Source organism: Aythya ferina, assembly GCF_964211825.1.
Source record: "Aythya ferina genome assembly, chromosome: 4".
NCBI lineage: Eukaryota > Metazoa > Chordata > Aves > Anseriformes > Anatidae > Aythya > Aythya ferina.
The window spans coordinates 19,647,656-19,664,146 of record NC_140300.1 but is presented as its reverse complement, the minus strand read 5'-3'; the positions used below and the strand labels follow the sequence as shown (position 1 = coordinate 19,664,146).

Sequence of the window (16,491 nt, the reverse complement as noted above, 5' to 3'; positions counted from 1 at the left end):
CAAAGGAAAAAAGAATGAAACTATTATTTCCACCATGCAATTAACAAGGAAATTTAGAATCAATAATATCAGTCTAAAAGCACCACCCACTTTTCCCTAGTAGTTAATTAACAAAAACATCAAGTCCAACATTTTAACTTACAACTTGCACTATATCATTTCATTACCTAAACTTAAAATAATTACTTTCTGCAATTTTGCTTTTTGTGGACAGCAGGATCTGCCCAGAATCAGTCATTTGCATCTCACTTCAAAGAACAAAAACTATCTTTCTGGCACGTGAAGTCAGAAAAGTTATGAAATGAAAGGAGGAGATTTAAGTCTATCATATACAAAAAGTTTCTTCAGGACAAGTGTCCCTACCTTTCAACAAGCTCATTTGCTCCTTCCAAAAGGAATTTAACCTTTTCCTATGAGGCCATGTAACAAGAGTAGGTACACGCTCAACATGCTGTAAGAATTGTGTTACCATCCATCTTCTCTTCGCCCAGTAGCTGACATTGCTTTTGATCCTAGTTTCAGATGTAAAAGCCAGTAACATATTGTAATGGAGAATCAGGGTTAGTTCAGTGCACCCTGGATTGTAACATTACTTAACTGTACATGACATGCTAGCTATTTACATACACATACCAGACATGAACACTTTCTGCTCCTTTTGACTACATTCATTTATATTATCCTACAAATTACTTTAATTTTCGTCATGGTTCAACCTCTAATTCTAAACTGACTGCCTCAAACACTCCTAATCAGATTCCCAAGTGCTGTTTGCTAGTCCCCATACCATTGTTTATCAGCAGAGAAGTAAATGGCTTCCTCCTCCTCTTCAGTTCGATAAAGAGCTGGGCAGCTCGACACAGAAAGGATGTCAGGGTCAGGGGAGTGCAAAGCATGCTGAGATTGTGGAGATGATGGCACAACATTGCGTCTTGATCGACACAAGCTACTGCTTCTTGCCAGTGTGCTGGGAGGTTTTACAATGGACCCTGAGGCAAAGAAAAAGCAAACCAAACCCCCCCATGTGACATCGATGTTAACAAAATCTACTCTAAAGACTAAATAGCAGGTGTCTGCTTCAGTCACAGTGATTCTTAAACAACTTTCACATTGCTCAATTATTTAGAGGACATTGCTCTATTGTTAAGAGAGATGGCAGACTAACAGCACCTTACACATTCTACAGGTAGATGAAGCAGCTAACCAACTGCAGAAGTTTTGTGCCTACCAAATACTATTCTGACCATGTGCAGCACTGCCTCACGACCCTCCCTTGGGAGGGAAGAGACTAATGAGACTTGCAAACCCTTATGAACTAAAAATAGCAGTACTCAAGTTAGCACATTACACAATATCCTGTATTTTACTTGTATTCTTTAAGTTCCAAATAACCACACATGAAAGTTTTGTAATGTAGGTGGTACCTAACCAAACACTCAACTGAAATACACTGCATTAGTTGAAAATTACATTAGACATAGAAAACTAAATCATATATAACAAGATAGAAAATATATAATTCAACCTCATTTCAAGCTCAAGAATTTCCTATTTGATGTTTTCTTTTTCCATGCTAAGAATTTCAGGAAAAAAATAATGGGTGGAGACAGCAACACAAGAGTCGACCATTCAAGCACCTAACAGGAAGTGACAAACTATGATCTTTCTCATCCAATTCCTCCTTCAGAAACTGATTAGACATCAATACTTTTATGGAAAGAAACCTCCAGATCTATTTTCAGGATAGCTGTAATGCCTCAGGACTTCTCATATACCTCCTTACACTCTCCAACAGAATGCATCACTTAGCTTAAAATAAGACAGACCATACCTTTACTGCTGCTCAAGACGTTTACTTAGTACAGCATACCAAAAGAATTTAACATTTACTGTAGACAAAGATGTCTAGCCTGACACAACGTGCATCTTATTTTTGAGATGCAAGTCAGTCAGGTAGATTACAGTCTCCCTTCCTGGAATCTCAGAAAAGGTTCAGTTCCTGTTTTCAGTGCAGGAAGCCACAACCATTCACAAAACTGCAAACAACTGCACCTTCACCACAACATGGACTTTGTGTCCTGCTGGAGTGAGCAATAAACAGTGGCTTCCAAGTCTTAACATGACAGTTATCACATAAATCAAACTTTTAATTTTACTTTGATGAATTCCCTATGACTTGGAAAAGCAGCTAAAAAAACAAGCCTGTCAGTAATCAAATTCCTAAAAAAAAAAAAAAAAAAAAAGAATGTATACCAAAGAATACAGAATCTATTTAGGCAATTTGTACTGTGTGTCCAGGTAAATAAGATGCCATCCTACTTGCTGGTGTAAAAAACAAGACCATCACTGACTTAAGAGAAATTATAAGCATTTTGTTTTCTTATAGGGGCATATTTGCAGGATTGTGAAAGATTCAGCTATGACAACTTAGAATCAGTTTTATAGTGCAAATGAAACCCACTAGATCAAGGAGTCAACTGAATCCTAGCAAGTTAATGGAAAATAGAAAATTTCACTATCCCTTTCACGTAATGCCTTCGTTTCAGCCTTGTTCATCTACTTTATATCCTCCTGTTCTTAATTTCAGGACTAAACAGATCCATTACTTCACACCATTTTAGCCTATCATATTTCCTGCTGAAGTGCAAAGAAGCCTGTCCATCTGACCGCCAACTATGCCAACCTTACACAGATATCAAAGGATGCTAAGGCCAGGTAACAGCCTAGACCAGACAGTTCAGTTATGTCCAGACACTGAAAGTCTTGCTTGTAACTGACCTGTCTGCATACTGTCTTTTGCCTGAAGCCTCATGAGTGAGACAAGCCATTTTGCTTCTGTCCTTCCTCGTGTGCATTTGTCATTTTTCTCTAAAGGATGGGAATAATTTAGCAGTTACCAACATATCACACAATAATTTGACTTCCTGAATGATGTTCCTTTCAGGAACATCACTGAACATATTTTTTGTTTCCCCAGTCCCAAACATTTCCAGTTTGTTTTTGTAAATAGTACAAACTATAAAAGCTAGTAAACTAAAAAGTTACTTCCCTCATGCAATCACTTTACAAAAAGCAGACACTTATGCTTCATCAAAACTCAGAAAACATAGTTAAAGTTCTTGTAACGTTATTATGATTTAGGTAACTTTCATCACTGATTAACTGAGATACCACTCATTAGCTATAAACACTTCCAAAAAGACAAACTAAATTTTAACAAAAACAGAAGTTTCAACTACATGTGCTCTTAGAAACTATACAGTCCTTCTCTAATCTTCGATCCTCTGAACCAGCTGCACTTTGTTGCTCTCTGGCTTCACTTTCATGCAAGACCTGAACAAGAAAATGGACTAAAATCACATCTTACATACACATTTCAGTGATTTGCCATTTTAGACTATCTGGAAGGTCGTGAGCTCTGTTTTAAAACCACACCATAGGTTACTCCATATTCTTTCTTGGAATTTTGGACCTGGGAATCCACATCTTACTGGGTCATCCAAGGAATTTGTTACTAAGCTTTAAATCAAAGCCCTTATAGAGAAGGCTATAGTACTCTTTACAAGTAATCAGAACTTACAGAAAAAATAGCATTGCATTGGTATTAAACTTTTCAAAGGGCTCCATGGAATACACGCAAAAACACTGGTATATTTAGAACGAAAACATGCCCCAAGCACATGAAACAAAGCCAGCAAAGTGGCATTCTCCTTATGTGCTTTTAAAATTCTAATTGATTCTAAGAATTCCAGCCCTGGAAGAAAAATGTACACACATAACAAAGATTTCTTCCCTACTTATTCCCCAGCTTGATATTGTTTATTTAAAAAAGCTACATGGAAGCTCATCTTTTGATATGCCTCCAGAGTCCAGTTAATCAAAACTTCCATGAAACAGGCTCTTATATTGACGTAATGACTCAAGATACCAGGGTGGTCTGGATCCCCAGTGTATATACTTTCATCATAGTTTAACCAAAGCTGGATTTCCCTCCCTCCAGCATTTGGCCTCTGTGCTTCACACTCAAACAACCCAATGTATCCAAACACAAACATTCTCCCTGAAAGCTTCCCTTGGACAACAACAGGATTTGAAGAATGTTTGAAAAGCTATGTAGCACAAGGAACCCTAGGCAAAATCCATCCCTTCCATCTGAAAGGATAAATGTGCTATGTGCTAAGAAAAAAAAAATAGCACTACAGATAAGAACTTGTTTTAGTGGAGAACCAAGCATGACAAGCAGACTTTAAAAACTTTAGCTCACTCTGTACCTGGAGTGTCCCCCACCCCCCCCCCACGGTAAAGAAACAAAGGCTTTTTTTCCTTTATTTTTATTGCAAAACCTTATTTTCAGTTTATGCAAGTCCCAAAAGACATCTGAAAAGTTACACAGAATTTTGTTGCTTCTAAACTTTGATGCAACCCTATATGATTTTAGTATGCCCCTCCCACTTGATTTTAAAATCCCATGTTCGAAAGCTTTCCCATCAAGTTTACTCAACTTAATACTTACCATGAAACTGTGAAACTATTGGAGGAGTATCTTCATCTAAGTCATCAACTCCCCCTGCAATTGGATAAGGAGGAATGGAAACTCGAGGCATAACTACCCAGCTGTGATCAGAGTACAGAGAGGAGGTCAAGCTCGGTAGCCCAGAGTTGTGTGCAATTTGAAAACCACAAATCTTCTCAATCTGTTGCCATCGATAAAGACGCTCTCGTAAACAGGTTGTCAACTCAGAGAGTGCCTTCCTGAAAAAAAGCAAGCATTAAAATTACTTATTCTGTTCTTAATAGCAAAGCAACACCAGTGCAGCCATTCTAGGCCCTTCAAGACTGCAAATATTCCCATTTTAATGTCTTTTAAGCTGTTCCACATAGAAGTGCAAAAACACTAAGATAGTAAGTTTAAATTCCAGAAATACACAGTCAAAAAAAAAAAACACATGCGTCCTGTTATTAGTCTTACTTTGCTTCAAGGATTTTATGGTCCACTTCATCCAGTGAGGAGCTGTGTGCAACATGTAATGTTCCAAATACAGTGCTTCTCTTCTTTTTTATCTTTTCTGCCTAAAAAGCAGAAACGCTTATGTTATGTACTTAATACAGACAGCAAAATATCAGCAATATTGATAGGCAGCATACATCATCTCAAAGGAGAAAAAATATCCATACACTTATCTGAATAATTTGTGTTTACTGTTTCATTCACCTAGCAAGATATCACTCTTAAGTAACTGAAGAGTAAACATTAGTACCTCATCTTTGGCGATTGTTAATTGCATTTCTGCATGCTGTCTTTTGATATTGTAATATTGCACTTCAACTTCATGCGTTAACTGAAGCCACTTCTGTAAAGCTTCAGGAACAGACCAGTTACTTCTCAGCTCAAATTCCTTCTCAGCCTTTTTTAGAGCCATGCGAACCTAGCATCGAAAAAGAAAAAAAAAGCATCACCAAGATTCTCATTAGAACTGACAGCAGAAAACAAAATATAAACACCTTTTTAAACCCAGAGCAACATATTAAGGCTTTACAACAAGCTTTGGCAAGTGCCCATCTGTCAGGAAGGCAGATGAGGCATTTCTGAAATTAAGGTATGTGAATTTCCATGTACTATATTACACTCAGATATTTCTCTGGTGATATATAGTCACTCGCTTGAGGCTTACAAGTATTTGTAAGACAACACATTGATTTAGTATTATAAATCCTCTATTACTACTCAAGAGTGAGATAAAGCTACTCCTTCTCATGTGATAACAAGATAGAAAACAAGATTTCTTATATCCTGTTCCATGAATCCAGTTACGTTATGATAAGATAATACATAGTTATGTCCTTTTATGTAGCAAAATACTCCTGAAGCTATGACATGATTGACAGACTTTTGCTTTTAGTACTCCCAGAATTTTCCATTCAAATCTAGTGTCAGAGAAAGGCTGTTCTAAACCCTAAATATCTAATAAAGGACCAAATTAAAGTCAACATTAAAATACATACAGTTTGCAGATACCTGTACTAGCTCTTCTTCTGCATATTTGAGCCTGCTGAGCTCACATTCAGCTCCCTCCCTCAACTCCCTTAGGCGATGAGCTTCTCGTTTTGCATCATTGATCTCATCCATCATTTTGCGCTCCAGATTTTGCTTTTCCACAGCTACATTTCTATTCTCCTCCTGTGCCTTCTCAAGCCTTCACATTGAACAGAAAAATGAGAAAACACACAGCATGTTTGTTAAAAATTGCCACCCTCTTGAGAAGAAATTGTGTCCAGTGCCAGGACAACAGGCAATTAGCACAAACTGGATCACAAGAGGTTCCCTCTGAACATCACGAAATACTACTTCACTGTATGTGTGACCAAGCTCAGGTTGCCCTGTAAGGAGTCTCCCTCCCTGGAGATCTTCAAAAGCCACCTGGATGCGATCCTGAGCAGCCTGCTCTAGGTGTCCCTTCTTGAGCAGGAAGGTTGGACCGGATGACTTCCAGAAGTCCCTTCCAACCTCAACCTTTCTGCAATACTGCAATACTGAATACAAGCTGCATGAATGTGCAGCATCATGACAAAATGTCCAGTGTCAAACAAAATATGCCAACTTTCAGTTGAATCTTCATTAGAAGATCAACTTTCATTAATAAGATCAAAATAGCCATCTTCATAGAAAATTGAGTTACGTAAGTACCAGAGAAACCTACCAACTATCATGCTAAATAAGTAATACAAAGTAATCAGCCAAAGTCTATTTCAAACTTAAGAGCTTGAAACAGGAGAAAGATAGTTCCGTGTTCTCATTTCAATGTACATAAAGAAAATAGAGATTCCAAAGCAAACTAATTGTATGAATATAACAATATGTACTTCTAAATCAATAGATTTCAATAGATTCAAAAGACTGAATCTCTACTCTCACCTTTAAGTTATTATTTTATTCTAAAACATCCAGGAGCAATATCTACCCACCCAAAAACCCATCATCACTGACATCACACTTTCTATGTAAAAAGATTAACAAAATCCAAAGAAAGCTTTAAGGCGCAGTGTTTATGAGCATAAATGGTCTGTATTTGTATTTCACCACAAAATGAAGTCAAGGACAACTGAACTAGGCTTTGTTTGTTTTCATACCTTTCCTGCAAGTCAAGGAGACTTTGTTCTGCTGTTTGGAGACTTTCCAAGTCCTTCATCATTTTTGTGATGTGTTCTTTGGAGGTTCTGTTCTGGGTATATGCAAACCAGCAGCCTCCAAAACCAATAACTATAGAAACCGTTAATACAAAATCTTTCATCCAGTTGTGAGGGGGACCTGTACAGAGAATAACATGATCACTAACCACTTCGTGGATACATGAATACACCGTGAAGTTGTGTTTTGTTTTGTTTTCCTGCACAGCCTAAAAGGTGATGCAACGTAAGCCATTCTGTTCTAATGCAATCTACAGTCTATACTAAAACGTACATTACATTGAGGAAAGCTTATTAAATTTTACATTACATTGTCTATATATTTAAATTAGTTAAGAGAGCTTTCCCAATTACACTTTATCACCCTGGGAAGAACTTTAAGTTATGTTTCAGTAAGTTCTCCTCCATTTGTGCCCTCTGAAATACCCTAATACTAAATTAAAAATTTTCTTGTACAAAGTAGATTTTTAGAAGGCTAACTCCCTACCAGCTCTGGAAGGGCTTCCTAGTTTGGGAGCAGACAACACGCACAGAAACACAACACAACTGTAACTGTGTACAAGTAAGCATGTAGACCACTGATGATGTGGTAAGGAAATGTTTGCATAAGCTAAAATGCGTCAGATGCAAAACTGTAATACTATATTTAACAGCACTTAAACTTGAGTGCGCACAAAAGACGTTGGCATTGGGTTTGAATCACAGTCTCCTCCTCTTTGGGACACGGAGCGAGGAGTCATCCCCTCTCATTTCAACATCCCAGCTTGCAGTGTCCAAGATTTCTTGGAGGTGAATGTAACATTAGCTAGAAGTGTAACTTAAACATAGTCAAAAACAGTTAGAATGTACTTATTGCAACACAAAAGCCAACATGCAGCCCACTGGTAACACACCAAAATTACTACAGTCTTAAATTTTACAATTCTAGAGTTCCAGCATCCTTACAAGTTTTAATTCATTTAATTTCATAGTGTATGCCAACCAATCCATCAGTACAATCACAATATAAAATAAGCCATCCTACCTACAGCATCAAGCCTCACTGAAAGTATTTTCTGTTGAATTCCTACAATGAAAATATAAGAAAAAATACAAAAAAATACTAACGTGTGAGAGGTCCAAATAAAACAACATCCAAGGCTTTAAGCTGAAGTTTCTGTCTATGGCTCCGGTCAATTATTTTGAGGTGAGAGATCATGAAAGCATGTTCATTTACTGCTATCCTGTTAACAACAAAAACATTACCTACTTCACAAGCTATATTCAAACCCATCCATGAAAAAAATAAACACTCGATGTATGGAATTTCCTGGTTATATGGATTATAATCATGCAATTTAATTAAAAGATACAATAGATTGACCTGTTCCACATTTCCCTGTTCCACTTTTTCAGGAATAATCATTAATCCATCTGCCACAGCTAAAGGCAATAGCTGATCTATAAATTTGTGAAACCAACTCCACAAAATACACACAATACTCAGCTTTGGTAACTATGCTCAAGAAGAGATGTTATGCAGATAGTTCTGATGTATACCTATGCAATATATTGGAAGTTGTCCAAAACAAAGTGAGCTAACATACAGAAATGCATGATTATTGATAGAAATTCAACAGGAAGAAACAAGGCTAAAATGAAAGGAAAGGCTGGATACAAATTATATTTGGAACTATTTTGGCAGAAAAAAGTCAGTCATCTCTTCAGAAGCACGAGGGCATTTCTCTTTTCTTGCATTCATCCATGTCTTGTTAGACTTCAAGTTCACATCGTCGGTCTCACATCCTGACTAAATCAGCAGAACCTATGGGGAATCATTTGAAACTAATTCAGAAGAAATTCACCTGGGAAGTGTTGTTCCATTGACATTGCTGTCTCTAAAATTCTTCTCGTATTGGGGCAGTTCAACAAATTCTGACAGCCACTGAAGGGTATCCTCTTGAGTCCAGTTATGAACTAGAAGAAAAATGTTTGATTAACTTAATTTTCACAAAAATCGATAGCAAGACATAGAAGACAAGCAGTAGAAAAGGAAGTTAGTGAGCATAAGGCTTTAGCCAAATAGAACTGCAGATTCTAGAATAGAATTAGCATTCATACTAACCAATGTGTTTCTGGCATTTTGCATTTTTCTTATTTGCCTAAGCTTCCTCAGGGAAACACATGGTAACCAAACCAGCACGGAACCAATATTTCTTTATTAAAAATCCACAGAATAATTTTATAGATATATTTAAATCGGGACTGCATCTTGTGACAAATCCGCTTAATGATCTCAGTCTCAACCCTTTTGTCTTTGCATATGTCTGCGGGTGCTGTACCCATTTAAAGCAAGGTACCAAGATCTCTCCCAGGGACCCATTTTCACCAGCATCTTCAGAGGCTTGTGCCTACTGACCACAAAAGGGGAGAGAAGAAAGGAAATTTGCTCTCTAGAACTACTCGCATGTGACAAAGCTGGGCAGAGACAGCATCTCACACATACAATCAGGAAAGATGAAAAACAAGCTTAAACATTTCAGATTTTGATCAATTCAGATAACTAGAACACCTTTCAGACCCACTTACAAGCTTTTGAAATACAGTCACAATACAAACCGCTTGCAGCCATTCATATAGGTGGTGTATTACTCCTTCTCAGCACACTATTCCCATTTCTTCCTCTGCTTTAGCACCACAAGCTGTTGTCCAGGTGTTGATCTTACAACAGACACGGTTTTGTCGTAATACCCTAAGCTTTGATAAATGATGTCTCGGCTATTTGTAAACAGATCATATGCTCATTGCAAAGATTCTTAAATGTTTCTTGAATGTGAAAAGATCAGTTTCACAACTAATTTTAAGCATTTCAGAAAGGTTGACTACGATCATCCAGATCATCCTTAATTGCATCCTGCAAGCATCAGATTCACAAACTGATTCAAAGCAAATGCACAGTTTTGATTTGACATACAAAAGTTACCTAAAATAGCTACTACACACTACAGACTTCACTGAGAGTACAACATGTAATTTTGGAAGTAACACCATTCACTGAGTTGATAAATGGAAAAACTGAAATTTCACTGCTGATGAAAATACCTGGTAGTCACACTGTCAAGATTTAGGTGAAATTGTTTTCACATATATATATATATATATATATATATATATATATATATATATATACACACACACACACACACCCCTCAGCAGTAAATTTTAAACTTTTCACCTAAGAAATATCATCTGGGCTCTAATGAAATACATTTGAATTTACATGAAGCACAATTTCTACATTTAGAATTTATTTTCAAAGTATACGAGTTCTTTGTAGAAACTGTTAGATTTTGACTTCATGCAATAACTGATTGCTTTTTCACTTATGTTTTATTTGAAATACACAGAAAATCACTTTTCAACTACAGCACTGATCAGGGAATGGAAGCAGACCAGGGGACACCCTGGGGCAACTGAACACAAGTGTTCCATACAACAATAATGGTCCATTGAAGCGTCCTCTTACCACCACAGAAGCTTCCTTCAACTTAAGGGTTTCATATCTATACTGTTTGAGGGTCTGAAACAATTATAATACAGAAACAAAGACTGCAAGAGAAACCTGCAGTTTAACCTGTCAGTTTATAAAGCCAACCTTCAAGCCAGGCAATTTGCTCCAGGTCCCAAAACAAGGTTTCACAACAAGTGCTTAATCCATCAGAGCTTTATTCTGTAGAAGACTTTTCTGTAAGTTATTGACACTGCTCGGACACTTAGAATCTGCTTCTGCGTCAGTGAATTTCTAGTGCTAGGCCCACAAATGCCCACATTGTCCAGCTGTAGCCCTGTCCTCCCTTTTCTGCAGCACCACAGCAGAGCCCTGGGAGACTTGCTATCAGCGAAAGCCTTCAAATTGTTTCTTTCCATTTGTGTTTTCTACATGGCATATACTGGTCAGAAGTATTGCTTGACTTGTCTCCAACAAGACCTTATGACCAGTGTATGAATTTATTCTACAACAGCACACAGCAGCCAGAAGCAAACTGGCCTTTTTCTCCTGCAGAAGCATTTATAGCCTACTGAAACATGACACAAGAGCACTGATGACAGGAGCATACTGAAAGTCAAGCTGGCCAGCAGAAATTCATCTCGATCAGCACTGGCAATTAGATTGTGACAGCTCCAATAAGCAAGCTGCAGTAGTAGTAATTTTTCCATATTTTAATCACCCAAAAAGAGCATAGTCCTTCAGATAGTGGAGTAGCAATTGACAATTGCTGTAAGTTAAAAGCACACTGCATTAAAAGAGATATCATATCCTTCCCTCTCACACTTATTTTCAAAGAGCTATCTTGAGATTGAGGATGTCAGCAGCATGCTTTGGGTGGGCAGGTATAAAAGCCACATTTACACCCCAATGCAGCACTCAGTCTGTAGACTTGCATCAGCTGTTATGCTCTGGATCCCAACGTGGCTGTTTTTTTTTAAAAAACATCTATAACATACTTGAAGGTGAAAGAAGCAAAAAGGACTTTCAAACTGGCCCTGTATCAAAGTTGCTCCTTGCTAACACATATTCATAACTGATTGGAAGATCAGGCTATATATATATCCCTTTAATCACGTTAGATTTATCACATAGCACAGGGAGCCACAAAGTAAAACCATTATAGTATCAGCCCCAGTACTCCTTTGGACCTCCTGCACCTTTCAGAAGTCAGACTGCATTCAACAGCAGTATTTCAAAGAGTTTAGCATTGGCCAAAAGTGAATGACAGCCATATGCTGGGCTTAGAGTTAAAAGCAGGCTGACCAGGTAATAAATTAAAAAAAAAAAAATCTATCAAACACATGGAAAGATTCAAAAGCATTAGTATGAAATATGCTGCTATTAGTTTTTACAACTTTTGAATAGCATGAAAAATTTTAAGTCTGGGTCAGCGTTTACCTTCTTCTCTATCTTTTCGATAGCCAAGTGCATGTCTTTTTTCACCTCATGCAAGACAACCCATCTGCAGTACTGTACTCATCCTGCTCCAAATGGCATGGAGCCTTAGGTAACATGTCCTTAGCCAAGACCCACACGTGTTTCCAATCTCCGATATTTAAAAACTGAGACAGTAAACGATTAACAAAGTGGAAAACAATCCTAACATCTCCATGGCGTGCAGTTTAGTCCTAGCTACTGCAAGAATACTTACGAAATATTACCTCAGATTAAAACAGGTGATGACATATATAAAGATATTTTTAAAGGCTTTGTTTATCTACTAAAGAAGGTAGACTTCAGGTCACCTTTTACTTTCTTCTCTGTGGAAAGCAGAAGGAAAAATACAGGGCAAATACAAAAAATGCAAGCTATTTTGTATTATAGAACAGTCCACAAACTACAGGATGTATGACATTAAACGTCAAATAAGCCATAACGGCAGAGAAAAAGTAGTTGCTTTTTCTTTAAAAAAAATCAGTTCATAGAAACTGACTTTTGGTAGGACTTATTCTGACAGAAGTAAACAACTCAAGAACTCCAGGTTTGACCACTACAGTTTTGTTTTGCCACAGCAATGAAGTTGTATGGGACAATGCTACCTTGTCAAGAATACAGCTCCCTGCTCTATTCACCCAGGCAGGTCAGAGAGCTATCCAGCTGAAGGCTCCTGCCCCAGTTTTACAGACTGCCTTATGACTGAGACTAAATATGTAAACATCTCTCTTCTAATAGCACTCAAATTCATGCAGACTTGATCTGGGTGGTGTAGGGGGTGCAGAATACAAGGGCTAGGGCCACAGATGCTCCAGACTGGACTTTGAATGCCAGTTTCTGCTCAATCACTTTTTAGACATCAAAGCAAGTGTTCATGCACCACCTTTGTGAACTCCCACCTCGCACCTCTTCAAGGCAGAATAAATACCGACTCTGCACTTGAACTTTAACTCAACAACAACTAACCTTGATACTTGAGAATAGCTGACAGACTTTGTGCATATATAAATAAATACTGCTTAGTTAAAAAGACAGTCAAACACCACACGGCAAGCATATGGAACACAAGGAACAGGCGTACATAAGAACAGAAATCAGAAGAGTTTTAGGAAGCAGGGTTTTCTATGCTTTACACAAGATATGCCAGTTCCTAACCAATCTTCTAAAAAGAGTTCTGTCTCTCCAGAGTTAAATCACAAGATTTAAAAGTTTAAATGGTCAACGGCATCAACTAAACTAAGTGCCAGTTGTTTTCACTGAAAGAGTCACCAAAGCTGTATGGCAACAGACTAGATGCTGATTTTAGCTGCACTGTCTTTCCTTTCATGCAAGAAAAACTTACAGCAGCCTCGAAATCCCTTTAACTTGCACCAGTACAGACTACTACTTATGGATTTTAAGGCAAGGGGGGATACCAAAAGCAGGCCTCGTGCCAGAAATAATTAAAAAGCAATCTGCTTTTTTTTTTTTTCTTTCTTCCCTCAAATCTCATCCATCTTGTATCAAACAAAAGGCTATTTTAAACTACTTGATATATGCTGAAGACAAACATCTGGAGAAAATTATCTTTATGAGAAAGAAAGGACAATTCAATTCACCATAAAATAAGAAACACTAAATCCAGAAGACAATTCTGCATAAGCACTAATGGGCACTGTCAAAGGCACTATTTAGAGCTTGTAATTCTCACAGATACCTACAGACTACTTAACGAAGTCTCAAATTACCGATACCACCATTTACACTACCATCCACACTCTTGCTTCATGCTGTCAAATTGCATTAAACTGGCACTATATACTAGCAGCACTTAAATCAGTATTCCTAAAACATCTAAAAAGGAAAAGCAATATCTTGTGTGTTTCCTAAAGTTAAAAGAAAATAGTTTAAGATTTGAGAGGCTTCATGCTTTCTAAGTCACCAAAACCAAGCGTGCATATACATATTAAAAAAAAAAAATCAGAGGCAACTTTGAAAAGTTCTGTATTGGGAAAAAAAAAAAAAAAAAACATTTCAAGACCATGTCACTTTGCTTCTAAGTTCAAAAAGCAGTGAAGAGGAACATCATATAAAAAGCTTAGGCAGTTATTAATTACCAAAACATGAGTTTGGAAATCTCAGAATTTAAGCAGCTCAAGTGAAAAGTTCCAAAAACTTCAACAACTTTATTTCTTAGCATACAATTAAAAGAAAGAATAAAGAAAATAAGCATATAACAGTTAGATTTCAATTAGAAACATAAAACTTTAATATTGTTAGTATAAACTCCACTTTTCCTAAAGCATCCTTTATATGTCCGCTTGGGAGGCTCATTTTCATCCCTGTGGTAGAACTTCAGTATAATGGTACTGAACATACAACAGCACTGAACAGTGCAGAGCAAAGCCTCTATAAGCAGAGGCAGGAAGACCAGACAGTCCTTTCAAAATCTGAGTCTTATTCACACTACTCACTGTACTCAAGAGACGTGGAACAAAGTTATATACAGATACTTCTGATAATACTACAGCCTGCATTTCTGAAGAGTTACTATAGGTCAGACAAAATTGTAGACAAAATTTTCTTTGATAATTTAGTTGCAATGTTTTCATTGCACAAGATCTTCTGTGAGCAAGTACCTAAAGGATACTTGAAGAGATGAAGCAAGAAACATCCACCGATTAAAATACAACTGGTTTACTACATAGCAAACAGTTGCAATGTATGACCTCTGACTGCACTTAAACGAGTGCCTAACAGTAGTTGAACAAATGCTATCTTCCTAGTTTCAGTTCTCTTCTGTTCAATCTTTTGTTCAACTGATACTAATTTACAGATCTTTAAGCACACATCATTAGTTCAATAGCTTATGAATGTTAAAAAAAATTACTCTTAACTATGACCAACATTCCTAACCTTTACAGATTTATTTTTTCATCACTAAATCCTGGAACATACTCAGCAATGAACAGTATACCATTCATGAAGTATGTGGCTTATAATTTCATTCAAATCAAGGAATGCACGTTGGATCATCATTGCATGGTCCTGTATCCCAAGTTTCAAAAGATTTTAAAAAATACTTAGGACTAGGAATTTTAGCTCTTTGTAGCCCAAAGACAATTTATACAGTAGAAGTACATTGGATTTTCCACTTAGTACAGTGTATAATTAATGTTAAAAAACACCTTGATAGAAACCCTTAGGGTTTGCTCACTAAATAAAAACACTTATCTGGAATTCAATGATTGCAACAGTCACTTCCATAAATTATAACCTCATACCGATGAGTGTGAAAGCTATCTTAATGTACCCAGCACGTCAAAAAGAAATTAACACTAGAGTGAGCATTCAGTTGGGTTTATATACCCCTGTGAATCACGGTACTGATACAGATTCATGAAAATGCTGAAGAAGAGGTCATCCACTTACTACTATAAACAACTTGGTGGAAAACTGTGTCTATTTCAATAACCAATATATTTTTAACCTACCTTCAGATGTTTTCCAGCGTCTCCATAAATCCTCAATGGTAATATGCTTGTCTTCTCTGTGTAGGTGGCTATGTTTATTCGAGGCATCCTTATACTGCATATCTTCCCTTAAAAACTGAAGGAAAACAAATTAAAAAACATCACTTTCTAAGCAGAAGCTGCAAGTATATCAGGGCAAAAAAAATCTTTACTATCTCTTCCCCATGCAAGCAGCACACAATTCATGTAAGCTGACTATGTCAAAGACTCAAAAAGGAAGTTTTAACACTCTTACAGGACTTGATTCTGCAATTATTAAACTCTAGGAAAACTGAATTTGCAATTGCTAGTATATAACGTTTAACAACATTTTTCTTGTACCTTAGACTTAGTGATTCCAAGTATGCACCGCACAAATCATACTGCATACTTTTCCATTCTGAATACATTTGGTCTTACCTTCAATAGATGAAGATGACTATGTAATAATAGAAAACACACCAGACCTTTATGGATGATGAGTAATACCTGAATCCTGCTACAGCAGTTAAAAACAACCGCTTGTGGAATGATAGAAAGGTGTTAACTAATATTAGTCTTCTGAGTAGATAACAAATTTTAGTTCCATTTCAAATTAAAAACAGAAGCCATCTTAGGGACAATTTTCTTCTTAATAATGATGCCTCAGTGGCTACACTCCAAGCACAGAAGTATTACACATGGCATTTCATTTACAATAATTAATAGAAAGCCTATGTCAAAATACCAAGCTTTGCATATTAGTAAGCATAACAAAACAGATCCTGCAATCTCATTATACAACAGTGTTGTATCAATATTTCACAAGTCATTGCAAATGGTTTCTCTTTATACATAGAGCCAGAAAAAGCA

The 16,491-nt window shown here is 36.9% G+C and overlaps 1 protein-coding gene across 3 annotated transcripts in view; it reads right to left on the bottom strand.

The window, feature by feature from the left end:
* The window catches only part of STIM2 (stromal interaction molecule 2), a 69,924-nt gene that overhangs the window by 7,702 nt on the left and 45,731 nt on the right, over positions 1-16,491 (bottom strand). Inside the window, exons 3-12 of one of the 3 annotated variants that reach the window (XM_084516691.1) lie at positions 15,622-15,736; positions 9,030-9,141; positions 8,293-8,408; positions 7,129-7,306; positions 6,017-6,194; positions 5,259-5,426; positions 4,970-5,070; positions 4,579-4,752; positions 4,514-4,536; positions 788-989 (exon numbers count right to left, since the gene is read on the bottom strand). In XM_084516691.1, coding sequence (XP_084372817.1) covers positions 788-989; positions 4,514-4,536; positions 4,579-4,752; positions 4,970-5,070; positions 5,259-5,426; positions 6,017-6,194; positions 7,129-7,306; positions 8,293-8,408; positions 9,030-9,141; positions 15,622-15,736 — 1,367 coding nt within the window. Of the gene's footprint in view, positions 1-363; positions 513-787; positions 990-4,513; positions 4,753-4,969; positions 5,071-5,258; positions 5,427-6,016; positions 6,195-7,128; positions 7,307-8,292; positions 8,409-9,029; positions 9,142-15,621; positions 15,737-16,491 lie in introns of all 3 variants that reach the window. The other 2 variants (XM_084516692.1, XM_084516690.1) reach the window with 2 other exon arrangements.